Raw genomic sequence first — 12770 nt, forward strand, 5'->3', positions numbered from 1 at the left:
AAACTAATACTTATTATTAATATTATATTTTTTATTTTAAGAATATTTTTAAGGAGTTTTAAGAATATTATAACAATTTTATTTTTGTGTCCCCTAATACGATTTTTGTGTCCCTCAAATGAGGGGAATTTTATATTATGAATAAAAAATTAACCTCTAAAAATCTCTCATCTCAGTGTCTTCTATTTCTTTTACTTGCTCATTCCTTTTTTTTTCTTCCAAAACTCTCCCCTTCAAACTCCCAAATTAAAGCTTAAGAGTATGCAACAGAGCAACAATTTATTACCTTCTCCTTTTCCCATTTTCATGCAAAGAATTCATGCATGGGGACATGCGGGCCTTGATCACGACTTAAAACCAAAAATCATAGCACTAAGGGAATGAACCCAATGCTGCTCTCCTATATAATGGGACTCAAAAAACACACCACCAACGTGACACTTCCATTAAATACTTTCATTAAACCCAGCATAAGTAACCTCTCGTTATATCCATTCTCATAACTCACTCCCTGGTAAATATCTCTTCTTCTCAATTTTATTTTATCTTTCTGCTTATTAAGAAAGAAAGAAAATAAATAGTGATGAAAATAATTTAACTAGAAAGGAAAAAATATGAAAATTTAGATAGTGATGATAGATTTCATTTTTTTTTTTCCTTCAGTAATTTCTCTTGGTAAATTAATCTTTCTAGTAGCTAGTATATTGAGTGCATATTAATAACTACATTAGGATAAAACAGAAAATAAATAATAATTTTCTCAACATATGTTTCAATTAGTACTAAAAACTGTTGCCTTTGATTTTATTTTTTTTCAACTTTTGTTTCAACAAGAACTAAAACTGTTGTCTTTGATGCCCTAAAGCAACAATTTTTTGCTTTCAAAGTAATAGGTGTTGTTTCTATAGGTCAAAATTGTTGTTCTATGGTATTCGAAAAAAGATTCAAGCTAGTCTCACGTTGTTTATAGAGAACGACACTCATTGTAAGTATGAGTTACATAGTGGAACATTAAACAAGTTATGACACAATTCTTTCATATTTCATGGTTGTTTTGAAAGAGAGACAATGAACACTGAAGTGGAAAATCATGGTGGTTCAACCGAAACCCCAACTATTGGGGAACCAAAGAAAGGTTGGAGAAAGGTATTAGAAGGGATAGGGAGTTGGTTGTCCTACAAAGACAAGGAGAAATGGTTGGATGATATGCGAGGGAACTTGGGCTTAATAGCGACAGTCATCGCAACAATGACATTTCAAATGGTTTTAAATCCGCCCGGTGGTGTTATGTCGATTAAAGATGGCACAGATCCACCCGGTACCAACGCAAATCCACCCAGTACCAACGCAAATCCACCAGATGCCGACGATTCTGACAAAAATTGTACTTTTATCTACGGCGAACGTCTATGTCCGGGTGAAGCTGTCTTAGCCGTTGGGGACTCTTATGGATATTTTCAGTTCCTTATTTCCAACACAATTTGTTTTGTTGCATCACTAAGTATTTGTCTCTTGCTTGTGAGTGGAATTCCTTTAAATCACAGGTTTCTTATGTGGCTTTTATCAATAGGGATGTGGGTCACTCTCACAAGCCTTGCTTATTCTTATTTAACAGCTGTGTTAATGACCACCCCAAATAGTGTTTATGTTGAAGCTACAAAAGTTGTTAACAAGGTTTTTCTTACGTGGATAGGATTGTCAGGGTTTGTTGGTTTATGCCATACACTAAGGTTGGTTACTTGGGGAGTGAATGTTTTCCTCAAAAGAAGTAAGAAGCCAGAGACTCCAAAAAGTACAAAGGAGACTCCGATTTGCTAGTTTTTTAAAACTTCATTAATATGAGTCTTTATTTGGGACGTCTCGACTGTATAATATTATGTATCAACTTGTCTTTATTATGTGAGAGTGCTTAGTGTGGTATCCATATGGATAAAAGTTAGGAAAATGCTAAAGAGTGTCGTTAGGTTGTTAATTAAGAGGATAAAAATAGAAATATTGTATTAGAAAATGATGAAAAGTGATGTATATAACTTTTTAAAAATCAAATATTATTAAATCTGATGCAATCCTACTGCTTTCTATTTCTTTAACAAAGTGTTTTGCCCTAAAGGTACTTGTTAACATAACCTAAAAGTTATATATATGATTGGTGTTGTTTACCATGGAATTTCACGGGATTCAACCTTCACACTTTAACTATAATATAAACATCATTTTGATATTAAAAAAAACATTAAAGGCATTTTGGCGGAAAAAGACGAGGGTAGTGCTATTCTTGTTTTTCGTTGCGGAACTGTTCGTGGTAAAAAACATTTTCCATTAATAAATAAATAAGAAAGAATACTTTTGAATATTTAGAAATACTCCCAATTTTGTAAATACCTCAAAATATGATAAATACTATCGTATAGAGAATATCTGCATGAATATTGGATGGACACAAATATCATTTTATTCAAGGTGGCTGATAATGAATATTATTATTCGTTTACATGGATTGTGGTAGAAATAGGTCAGATTAAGTTAATCTTTACAAGACTTAAGTCTGACCTTATAAAAAATTCAAGGATAAAGTTAGATTTGTTACTTGTCATTAACTTGATAAAAAAATCTATTTCATATTAACGTTTTTAAATAAAGTAACAAACTAAAAAAAAACTCTAAAATAAAACCTAAAAATTTATTGAGAATAAGTTCAATTTTAATTTTTAAGATCCAACACGACTTTTAAGAAAATCTTGACTCATATGACATCCTATTTAAAATTTATCTTACAAGTACTCTCAAATGCAAACTAGTATGCTTACATTACAATAAAAAAAATGTTTTAACGCTAATTACAAAATATATTAATAATGCAAATATAATTATATAATAATTCTTTATATTTATTTAAGTAAGTTGGTTTGGTGAGGTAAAAAGACTTCTTTATTGTTACAATCTGATATAGCTTAAACCTGGTACAGATTAGATCACAAGTTCTTATAGATCGATCTAGCCTATTTTTATTCTTAAATGTACATTGTGAATACCCATTGTCATCCTTATATCCAAAGCCTCCACCAAAGGAAGATGGACACATGGACCTTGACACGTAGTTATGAGTAGTTAGGTTGCTTAGGATTGTATTTTTAAAAGAAACGGTTTCTTACAAATTTTTAATAATAAAAGTGTTTTCTAGAATGAAAGTGATATAAAATTGATAAAGAGAAATTGTAGAAAAATGAAAAAAAATTGGATACACATGAGTACTTGATCAAAGCTAATCTTTTATGTTGAATCAAATAAACATTGTATTAAGACGGAAATAAAAAACATACCGCACAAAGAGGGAAAATCAAAATAAACAGACGTGCTAGACTATGAAATCACAAAAATAAACGAAAGAAAAGTGAAAATTTATGAAAATCATTTGTTTAACTAAAAAGAAAGAATACAATTTGGAGGGGTGATTTCAGGGTAAAATTAACCGCTAAATCACTCCACTTTAGTAGATCTAGAAGAAAAGTAGTTGTGATTGTGATGGCTAGGGTTTGAAAAAAGGAAGAGAGAGACGTAGTGTTTTTTTCCCTATGCTACTTATTACTTGTCGTTTTTGTAAAAAAAAAAAAAAAAATGCTTCTATTTCTATATCATTTTTAAAGTTCAATGTAACGTTTATTATTTTTTTGATCAATAATACTCTTAAATATTTTTTGCAGAGAGATAAATAAATGAAATGAGATAATAAAAAATTAAATGTAATATAAAAAAAATATATAGGTTAAATTGCATTTTTGGTCCCTTAACTATTTAGGTAGTATCACTATGATCCCTTAATTAAAATTTGATTTATTTTGGTCCCTTATAACTTCTCTCTGTTACACATTTTGGTCATTTCTGTTAGTTTTAATTAAAAAACGTTAGGTTTTCTTCATTTTCTTCAAGGATTATTGTTGTTGAAGGTTGATGGAGATGATATGGAGATGAAAAAGAGGAGAAGAAGATGAAGAAAACCTAATGTTTTTGAATTAAAAGGTTTAATACATGCTTTGATCCCTTAACTTATTTTCGGATTTTATTTTGGTCCCCTAACTATAAAGTGTCTCAATTTGGTCCCCTATATCTTCTGTCGTGTTACCTCTTTTGGTCATCTCCATTAATTTGTTTTCAAAAATAGTTAACCCTTGTCCACATGTCTAGATTTGAAAAGTACACAATGGGCTCACAACATATAATCATTTGTATTTTTCTTGATTTTCCTAAAAATATAAATTTAAAATCACCATCAATCTTCATCTATTTATATATTTTTAAAATAATTTGTATCCTGATTTTTAAAAATTAAAATATTTTTCAGAATTTTGTAGAAAAAAATTTTAAAAAAAATCTGACCTTTTTTTTAAAATTTCGTAAAAAAATTACTTTTTTTCAAAAAGATTATATAAAATTCAGGAATAATTTTTGTTTTTCATATTTTCCAGAATTTTGTAGAAAAAAATTTAAAAAACATTTTTTTTTTGGAAAAAAAAAAAAATCTGACCTTTTTTTTAGATTTCGTAAGAAAATAATTTCATTTCAAATTTTTAAATCTTGAAAAAGATTTTATAAAAATTATGAAATATTTTTTTTTCTAATTTTAAAATCTGAATTTTTTATATATTTTTCCAGAATTTTGTAGAAAAAAAAAATCTGACCTTTTTTAAAAATTTCGTAAAAAAAAAAAAAAATTTGAAAATGAATTTTTATATATTTTTGCCTTCAAAAAAATTAGGTGTTAATCATTCACCGTAGGCTACAATACACCTACATGATCCAATGGTTTCTATTTGAAAAATAGATCAAACAGTTAAAATGTAATGGATAGGACCAAAAGAGATAACGGCAAAAAACATAAGGGACCAAATTGAGACACTTTATTGTTAGGGAACCAAAATGAAATCCGAAAATAAGTTAAGGGACCAAAGCATGTATTAAGCCGAATTAAAACTAATGGGAAAGACCAAAATGTGTAATGGAGAGAAGTTAAGGGACCAAGATAAATCGATTTTTAATTAAGAGATCAAAGCGATGCTACCTAAATAGTTAAGAGACCAAAAATGCAATTTACCCAAAAAAAAATATATCATCTTGGTATGTGTAAAAAAATATCTAAAAAAATTAAAGTAAAAATGAAAGGTGGATGGAGTGGAGTATAGATAACAAATGGTGAACATTGATATTAGTTTGATGGTGATGCAGGAGGGTTTTATTAGTTTTTTTTTTTTTTGGTAGATAGACGAAATGGCAAAGCCATTATAAACTCACATACAAGCGGAGGTACCGGGATTCGAACCCCGGTCATGGCATCCGGCCTAACAATTTCGGCATTTTGCCAATTGAGCTAGGACTTCTGGTTTTATTAGTATTTATTATTTAGTCAAATCTTAGTAATTTTCTAAAACTCTCTATTATTATTACGTTTGATTTTATTTTGGCCTACGAGTTTGTTATTTCTTTCACTATATAAGCAGAACTTATGTATCCTAAGAGACACTTTTTGATTCATTAATAATATTCGAGATTTTCTCTCAATTTTTGGTGGATTCCGAAACCCTTATTTTGATAGGTTTGTCGCTTGCAACCCTATTTTCACAAGTTTATCGCTTGTAAACTTGTTCTTTTCTATCTAGGTTTAGCGCTTGCTAACCCTACGCTTCCGTACTGCGTCAGATGGGGATATGAAGAATCATTAATGGCATATCATATTTTTATATTAATTTATATTAAAATAAATTTTAATTTTGGACTGGTATGGAGGACCATACCATGTGTACCGGTATGGATGGAGGATCATACCAAGTTCACTTTACTATACATTAACTATTCAACATATCTAGATCAACTTCATCACCCATCTAAGCATTCTGAATATAGAACTCATGTGGCAGGTGACAATACATGTACAGATGAGCTATGTGGATATCAATGGGTTACTTTAATGGGCCTGGATATCCAAAGAGAGACTCATTAGATCAAGAAAGTGATACCCATAAAATGAGACACTTAAAGAGCAGAAGAGGAGGATGATTCATCTTTGACAGGGTATTTTCATCTAAATCATTTTCGGAGTGCTCTTAAAATTTCTCTCTACACATTTCACTGAGCAGCTTATCAGTTGTAACAATCTTGTATTTATATACGTGAACAAATTTATAATAAATTTTGTTTACGATAGAGTCGGTTTTTAATCAAATTTCAAAGTATCTTAGAATTATTCAACAAATGAAAGATCAAAAGTTGCTTTAATAAGCAAAAGCCCTTCCATATAGACCACATATCAATTATCATTGAGATCGGGTTATCGTATCAAAAACGAAACAAATTTCCAGTTCATGATTGAAGCTATTTGAATAATGCAACCGCGCACTAACTCTAGATATATAGTGGATGTTTCCTCTATGACTAACAAACTTTATAAAACTTTTTTTTTTTTTTGAAAGGTAACTTTATAAAAGATGTTCAACTTCTTTTCTTCTCCATTCTTCACAAAAATGTTACCATTAAAAAGTAAATGGGTTTCTAATTTTTATAAAATGTGGCAAACTAGTCTCTATTATGAAATATATGAAATTATGTAGCACTCAGTTCACCACATGTCGTATTGTCACGTAAGCAGTTAATGTCTCTATTAGTTGAAGGCACAGGATAAAATTTAAGACATTTTTGCCTATCTGCAAATTGCAAGGGATAATAAAATGTTTAAAACCTACCATTTCAAGGAGCAAATTAGTGATTTACACACACACCCAAAAAAAAAATTTAGTTGGCAGATTAAAATACCGCATATAGGAAAATCAGTCCTCTAATGTATAAACACCGATCAAAATGTCTTTGATTTATTTGAAATCCACAAATATATCTCTGAAAATTATGTCATTCAAAATAGTTTTTTATTAACTTTTGTGGGTTTTTTTTTAACTGGTTATGAACTTTTATTGATAAAGATTGATGTGATATATTAATGAGTTTTAGGTGGTCTAAGAGAAAAATTTATCGGTAATTGCAATGGTGTGAGGACTAATTACAAGCAAATTAGTTTCCATGTTTAGAGGAAAAATAATCTTGTGTGGTGACATTGATGTGGGATCATTGTATTATGTAATATTACATGTCTAGTTAAGATGTCACGTCATAATTTCTAAAGACAAAAGATAATATAGGGACTTTTTTTTAATGATAATTTATAATATCAAAGATGTCATTAAAATATTGAAAATACTAGCTTACAATTTTGTGTACTAACTTGCCTATTACTTATTGGATTTCATGGTATTAACACCCTTTTTTTTTAAGGAAGGAAATGGTATTAACACCCTAAACTCCAAAAAAAAAAAATCAAATTTAATAATTCCTAATATTTTAGTTTTCATCCTTTGCTGAAAATAACGATTTTTCAAAATAAATTCATAACTTACATGTCTGAAGAAGTACTATAGAGGTTCATCATTGAATCCTATATAACTCTTAGATAAGAGGATATGACAGTTTAGGCTTGAATACAAGCAGAAAGCTTTCTATAAAGTACTTGGAATTTGAAGTTCACTTGAATCTTTGTATTTTTGAGATTTGCTTTGAGCTTTTTAGACTTGGAATAAAGGATTATTAGAATTTTAGATAGCACGATTAGATTTGAAAAATTGTTTATCTTGAATTCCAATGTTGTATTTATAGACCAACTTTGGTTTGATCATTGAGGCGATCTTCTTTGAAATTTATGATCGTTGAATTGATCTTATCCAATGTGACTGTTGTAGAGAATTTATCAAATTCTTGGTTGTCATTCTTGTACAATTTGAATGTATTATCGTGAATGACTTATAGTATTCTACACCCATGACTTGAACTAGTGTAGCTAGTGTAATATAATTGTCTCCATATATATTTGAAACTCTGGGAGAAAACTCTTTGGTGAAGAAGATAGAATCGTCTTCACAAAGTTGAGGTATGAAAGTGTTTCACCAATCACTTCAAGAAATCAGCCTTTTAGAGACCAAATATTCAATTGCTACACCATCAAAATTGGTCATTGGCAGATTTAGTGACCTAAATAGCGACGAATAAAAAGAGTGGCTAACTCGTTTGTCGCTAATCCTTTTTGACCGATATAGCGACTGAACCTAGAGTCCGAAACGCTTGTGTGACGGCGTCTAGAGACTGATTTTGTGACTGAATGTTGTCACCAAATTCAGAGACATAATTAGAGTCTGAATATAGAGACGGATTTGGAGACCGAAATTAGAGACATAATCTAGACACCAATTAAAATGAGAAGATGTAAAAAAAAATCATTTAGAAGGAAAATATTTAGGTTTCATTTTTTATGATAACATGAAAGAGGGAAATTTGTTTGACACACCCGCTCAAAGTTAAAACTTAAGTAGGTATAGCAATAGTAATTATAAAATTAAAACTTATAATCTTTTTCGTGACCAATAAATCAGTGGCTACATAATATAAATATTTTTTATTTAATAAATTGAGAAATTAAGAGAGAGTATAGTCAATGATATTTTGGTAGCTGAAAAATCGGTTTCTAAATTAGTCGCAAAATAAATTTTGTGACTGATTTAGAGACCAACTCGGTTTTGGTTAATTGTATACAATAATCATTTGTTATATCGGTATCTACTATGCCAATTTATTTCAGTGTCTAAATCGGCCTCTCTAAACGACAAATTTTCTAGTAGTGAAAGGACACTTATATTAGAAGATCAACTTGTTCTTGCCAAAGTTTTGTTTAAGGTTTTTCCTACATCAATTAAGAAATGCAATGATGGTGTCAGAAGACAATATACTTTTACCAAACTAAATTTATTTAATATTAATGTATCCTTAACGAAGCCACAACAATAATCTTACCGACCAATTAATCTTACATTAAAGAACGCAAATCACTTTCATTCTGAAACTTTTTTTCTGTTGATAAAGTGACGTTCATTTTGAAACAGATGGAGTGAGAACATAATTATTTATTGGTATAATTGATTATTTTTTAGGACTTCTTATTTGCATTTAGTTGATTTCTAGGTAAAGGCAATAACAATAACAATAAGAACACATCTTATTACAAATTCAACTTCAAATCGATCAGGACATATTATTAGTCATCTGTGTAAAACTATTTTAAACTGAAAATGCATATCTCATTTTTCTTATATTAAGATATCTCCAACGAAGCCACAACAATAATCTTATCGACCAGTTAATCTTTTTTAAAAAAATAGGAAAAAGTTGAGTATTTTATTATTTAATTTAAAGTGAAACTAATAATCACTTTACAATCATTTTCAAAGGAATTTGAACTTCTTACATTAAAGTTACAAATCACAATATCAAATTCCTATCACTTTACAACCGTCTTCGTTTCTGTTTATAGAATTTTTATTAATTAAGAGCAATGATATTTGAACAGCCATTTTCTAACAACTTTTATGACAACTTTCTTTTTCTCTTTTTTTATTGGTCAAAAACAACGGATAGAGAAAAAGGAAGAGAGAGAGTAAGAATATAATGTGAGTATGAAAGATAAAGTTGTCTAAAAGTTGTCACAAAATGGTTGTATAAATATCATTTCTCCCCAGACAAAGACTAATTTAATGAGTAATGATATATGAACAACTGCATTGGTGACAACTTTCAAAACAACTTCCATTTCCTCTATTTCTATTGGTAAAAAATAATAGAGAGAGAAAAAGGAAGAGAGAAAATAAAAAAATAATGTAAGTATGAGGGAGAAAGTTGTCAACAAATTGTTGCAAATTGGTTGTACAAATATCATTTCTCTAATTTAATAACTAACTTACAAGCACTCCCAAAGCAAAGACCAATTAATGAAGTTCTTAAAAAACTAGCAACTAAACCGAAATCTCCTTTGTACTCTTTTGTTCAGTCATGGCCATCTTACTTCTGTTGAGGAAAAATTCCACTCCCCAAATAACCAACCTTATTGTGAGGCAAAAACCAAGAATTGATAACAATCGAATCCAAGTAAAAACCAACTTCTCAAGAAACTTGTTAGCTTTTTCGAAAACAGGATCTGGTGTGCTCATTTGCAAATGTTATAAAAAAAAGAGCAAGACTTGTGAGAGTTATACACATCCCTATTGCTAACATCCACATAGGTAACCTATGATGCAAACGAATTCCACTCACAAGCAAGAGACAAATACTTAGTGATGCAACAAAACAAATTGTGTTTGATATAAGGAACCTATGATAATCATTAGGGTATATAATAGCCAAAACAGCTTCTCCAGGACATAGTTTTGGGTCATTCCGTTGTCTTCATCTGGAAGACATGGTATATCATTTCCTGTTTTGGGTCATCACTGTTGCTGTTAAACTTAGGTTCCCTCTCATGTAGTTTAACCATTCTTTCTTGTCTTGTTCATCCATCCAAAGGTGCCCTGATTTTTTTACAATGTACTTAAGGCCCAAAATTTTGATTGATTCTAACTGCATGCAACAATTGAGTCAAAACTTATTAAAAGCTAATATAAGAAGTCTAAAGCAAGGTCTTGATTGGTAAATTATCATTTCAAAAGTGGTTCATTGCTTGTCAGGAACAAGAAGATGTTGCGCCAGATGTATGACAAGGAGGTGAATAAGGATATGGCGGTGGCGCGTGGCAGACCGGAACAAAAACCATATTTGGGTTTATGAGATTTTTTTTTTCTCTTCTATGAGGAGGTGGAATGGAAAATATTTGGCTAAAAACATCTACCATATCAAATAGAGATGTGATGCAACTTGCAAGTCGGACAACGTTGAAATGTATTCTATGGTATTATTCAAATTTGATTTTTTTTTTTTAAGGGTTCAAATTTAAAAATATTATTAAATGTGGTTTTTTAAAAAGTTTATAATAGAAAATTTGTATTTGAACTTGTACATTTAATATTAAATATAAATTTTTTGAATAAATAATTGTTGTTTTTCAATAAAAAGTTACTACTATTAGTTGTTTTGTCATGTGCAATATGTTGCACATGATAGACAAACCCTTCGACGGGTTAACAGGCACACCAACTAAAGGGATTGAGTTCGAAACATCAACTTAATCCGTTTAAATTAGTGGGTTAAACATGTCGGTCCAACATGATCGACCCGTTTTGCCGACCCTATTATGACCTTGAGTGTGAAAGAGATACGGGAGAGTGATGTGATAGATTTGATATATTGGTGATTTAATAGAAAGGGTGAAATAATGAGTTTTTTTTTCTAGTAGCCTAACAGTTAGAGCTGCACATTTAAATGTGGAGAAGTAAGGTGTCCGGGGTTCGAATCCCTACCCCTGCATAAATTATGCAATGTCTCTACCAATTGAGTTAAGCTCATATGGACAATGAAATGAGATTTTAAATAGAATACGGAAATATAAATTGTTCAAATATCATAGTTGGGTTGAAATTTATTTAACATTTTGATATATTATTAATGTGATTACAAGAGAAAGATAAAGAAAAAATGATATGTTGAATTAGTGTTAGAAAATAATGGGTTTTCAAATATCCTTGTTGTATTTTAAAAGTAAAAGATGAAGCGATTGATGATTGATGGAGTGGAATGCATGAACATCAAGAATGAGAGAAACAAATGTACCAAAAGAAAAGGAATCAGATAAATATAAGAAAAATCTTCAGAGTACTAAAATTAAAATATATATAAAAATTACCTTTTCATTAAGCAAATTGTTTGCAAGCAAAAATGGAAAAATTTAGATGGAATTTTTTAAGATACTTTTGGTGTTGTATGTCACTGAAAATACACTTTTCGCGATTATGACAACATTATAATAAAATAAAAAGGTGAAAATACCAATACCACATAAAATGTAGATGAGTTTAATATAACAAAAAATTTATTGCTTTTTCAATATATGTCTTCTTTATCTGAAAAGTTTATGATTTATTGATCATGTGAGTATAACTTAATTAATTAGTAGAAATATTATAATTTTTAGGTGTTAACATTCAAATTTAAAGTTTCTTATTCATTTTAGGAATGAAATTTAAACCATTATACTACTTAACAAAAAAAAAGTGTTTTTTGTTAAGGAACAAACAAAGAAGTTTAAAACCATCAACAAAACAAAAATATTCCATAAAAAAGAAAACAAAACAAAAATAAAGTTTAAGACCCACACATAAAGTAAAGGTCAGCATCCCACGATTTAACACTAAATAAATTAAGTTTCGTTATTTTGTTTTTTTAAGGATAAGTTTCCTTCTTTTTTTTTTCCATGATATAAGGACAAGTATTAGCCGCGTAATGCATTAAGTTTCGTTTCTTTAACCACGTTGTTTTAATAAAGTTTCCTTAAATACCATCGTCCACTTTATGTAAAATTTTCCACCTTATGGAGCAATTAGTTTTTTTTTTACACAAATTTTATTAATAATAATAGTAGTAATACAACTTAGAATTATATCAAAAATATTGTGTGAAGTATGGGATAAAGCTGCTCTTACTGTTAACACAATATCTCATGGTTGTTAAAATTTTGGAGTAAACTTTTGCAATTTTTAACTATTAAACCATGATCTGAATGATTCACCTCGTTAGAATGTACATCATCAACTAACTCTCATGATTCAGAGTTGTGATTCATTTGAGACCCTAAGCATTCCCCAAACTTCACTCTCCGCCAGAATCATATATAGAAGCCTTTAAAAAATCTGTCATATGAAGCAATTAATCACAAAGAAAAAATGTATCTTGCTTATATAAAAAATATGTACTGCCTTACT

The 12770-nt window shown here is 29.5% G+C and overlaps 1 protein-coding gene across 2 annotated transcripts; it reads left to right on the forward strand.

Annotated features, from left to right (window-relative positions):
- The first annotated feature begins 360 nt into the window (after window positions 1–360).
- LOC25500523 (uncharacterized) lies at window positions 361–2097 on the forward strand. Of its 2 annotated transcripts, none has more exons than XM_013588959.3 (2): window positions 361–514; window positions 1062–2096. In XM_013588959.3, exon 2 carries the CDS (start codon window positions 1069–1071, stop codon window positions 1816–1818), a length of 750 nt encoding a protein of 249 aa, XP_013444413.1. In that variant the 5' UTR covers window positions 361–514; window positions 1062–1068; the 3' UTR covers window positions 1819–2096. The 2 variants fall into 2 exon arrangements, with proteins under 2 accessions (XP_013444413.1, XP_024628061.1); XM_024772293.2 differs by having other exon boundaries at window positions 374–514; window positions 909–2097.
- The last annotated feature ends 10673 nt before the right edge of the window (window positions 2098–12770 follow it).

This window comes from Medicago truncatula, chromosome 8 (genome assembly GCF_003473485.1).
Source record: "Medicago truncatula cultivar Jemalong A17 chromosome 8, MtrunA17r5.0-ANR, whole genome shotgun sequence".
Taxonomy (NCBI): Eukaryota; Viridiplantae; Streptophyta; class Magnoliopsida; order Fabales; family Fabaceae; genus Medicago; species Medicago truncatula.

Bases quoted from the DNA above. Each gene is read 5' to 3' on its own strand.
- LOC25500523 (XM_013588959.3), top strand. From the start codon at position 1,069: ATGAACACTGAAGTGGAAAATCATGGTGGTTCAACCGAAACCCCAACT.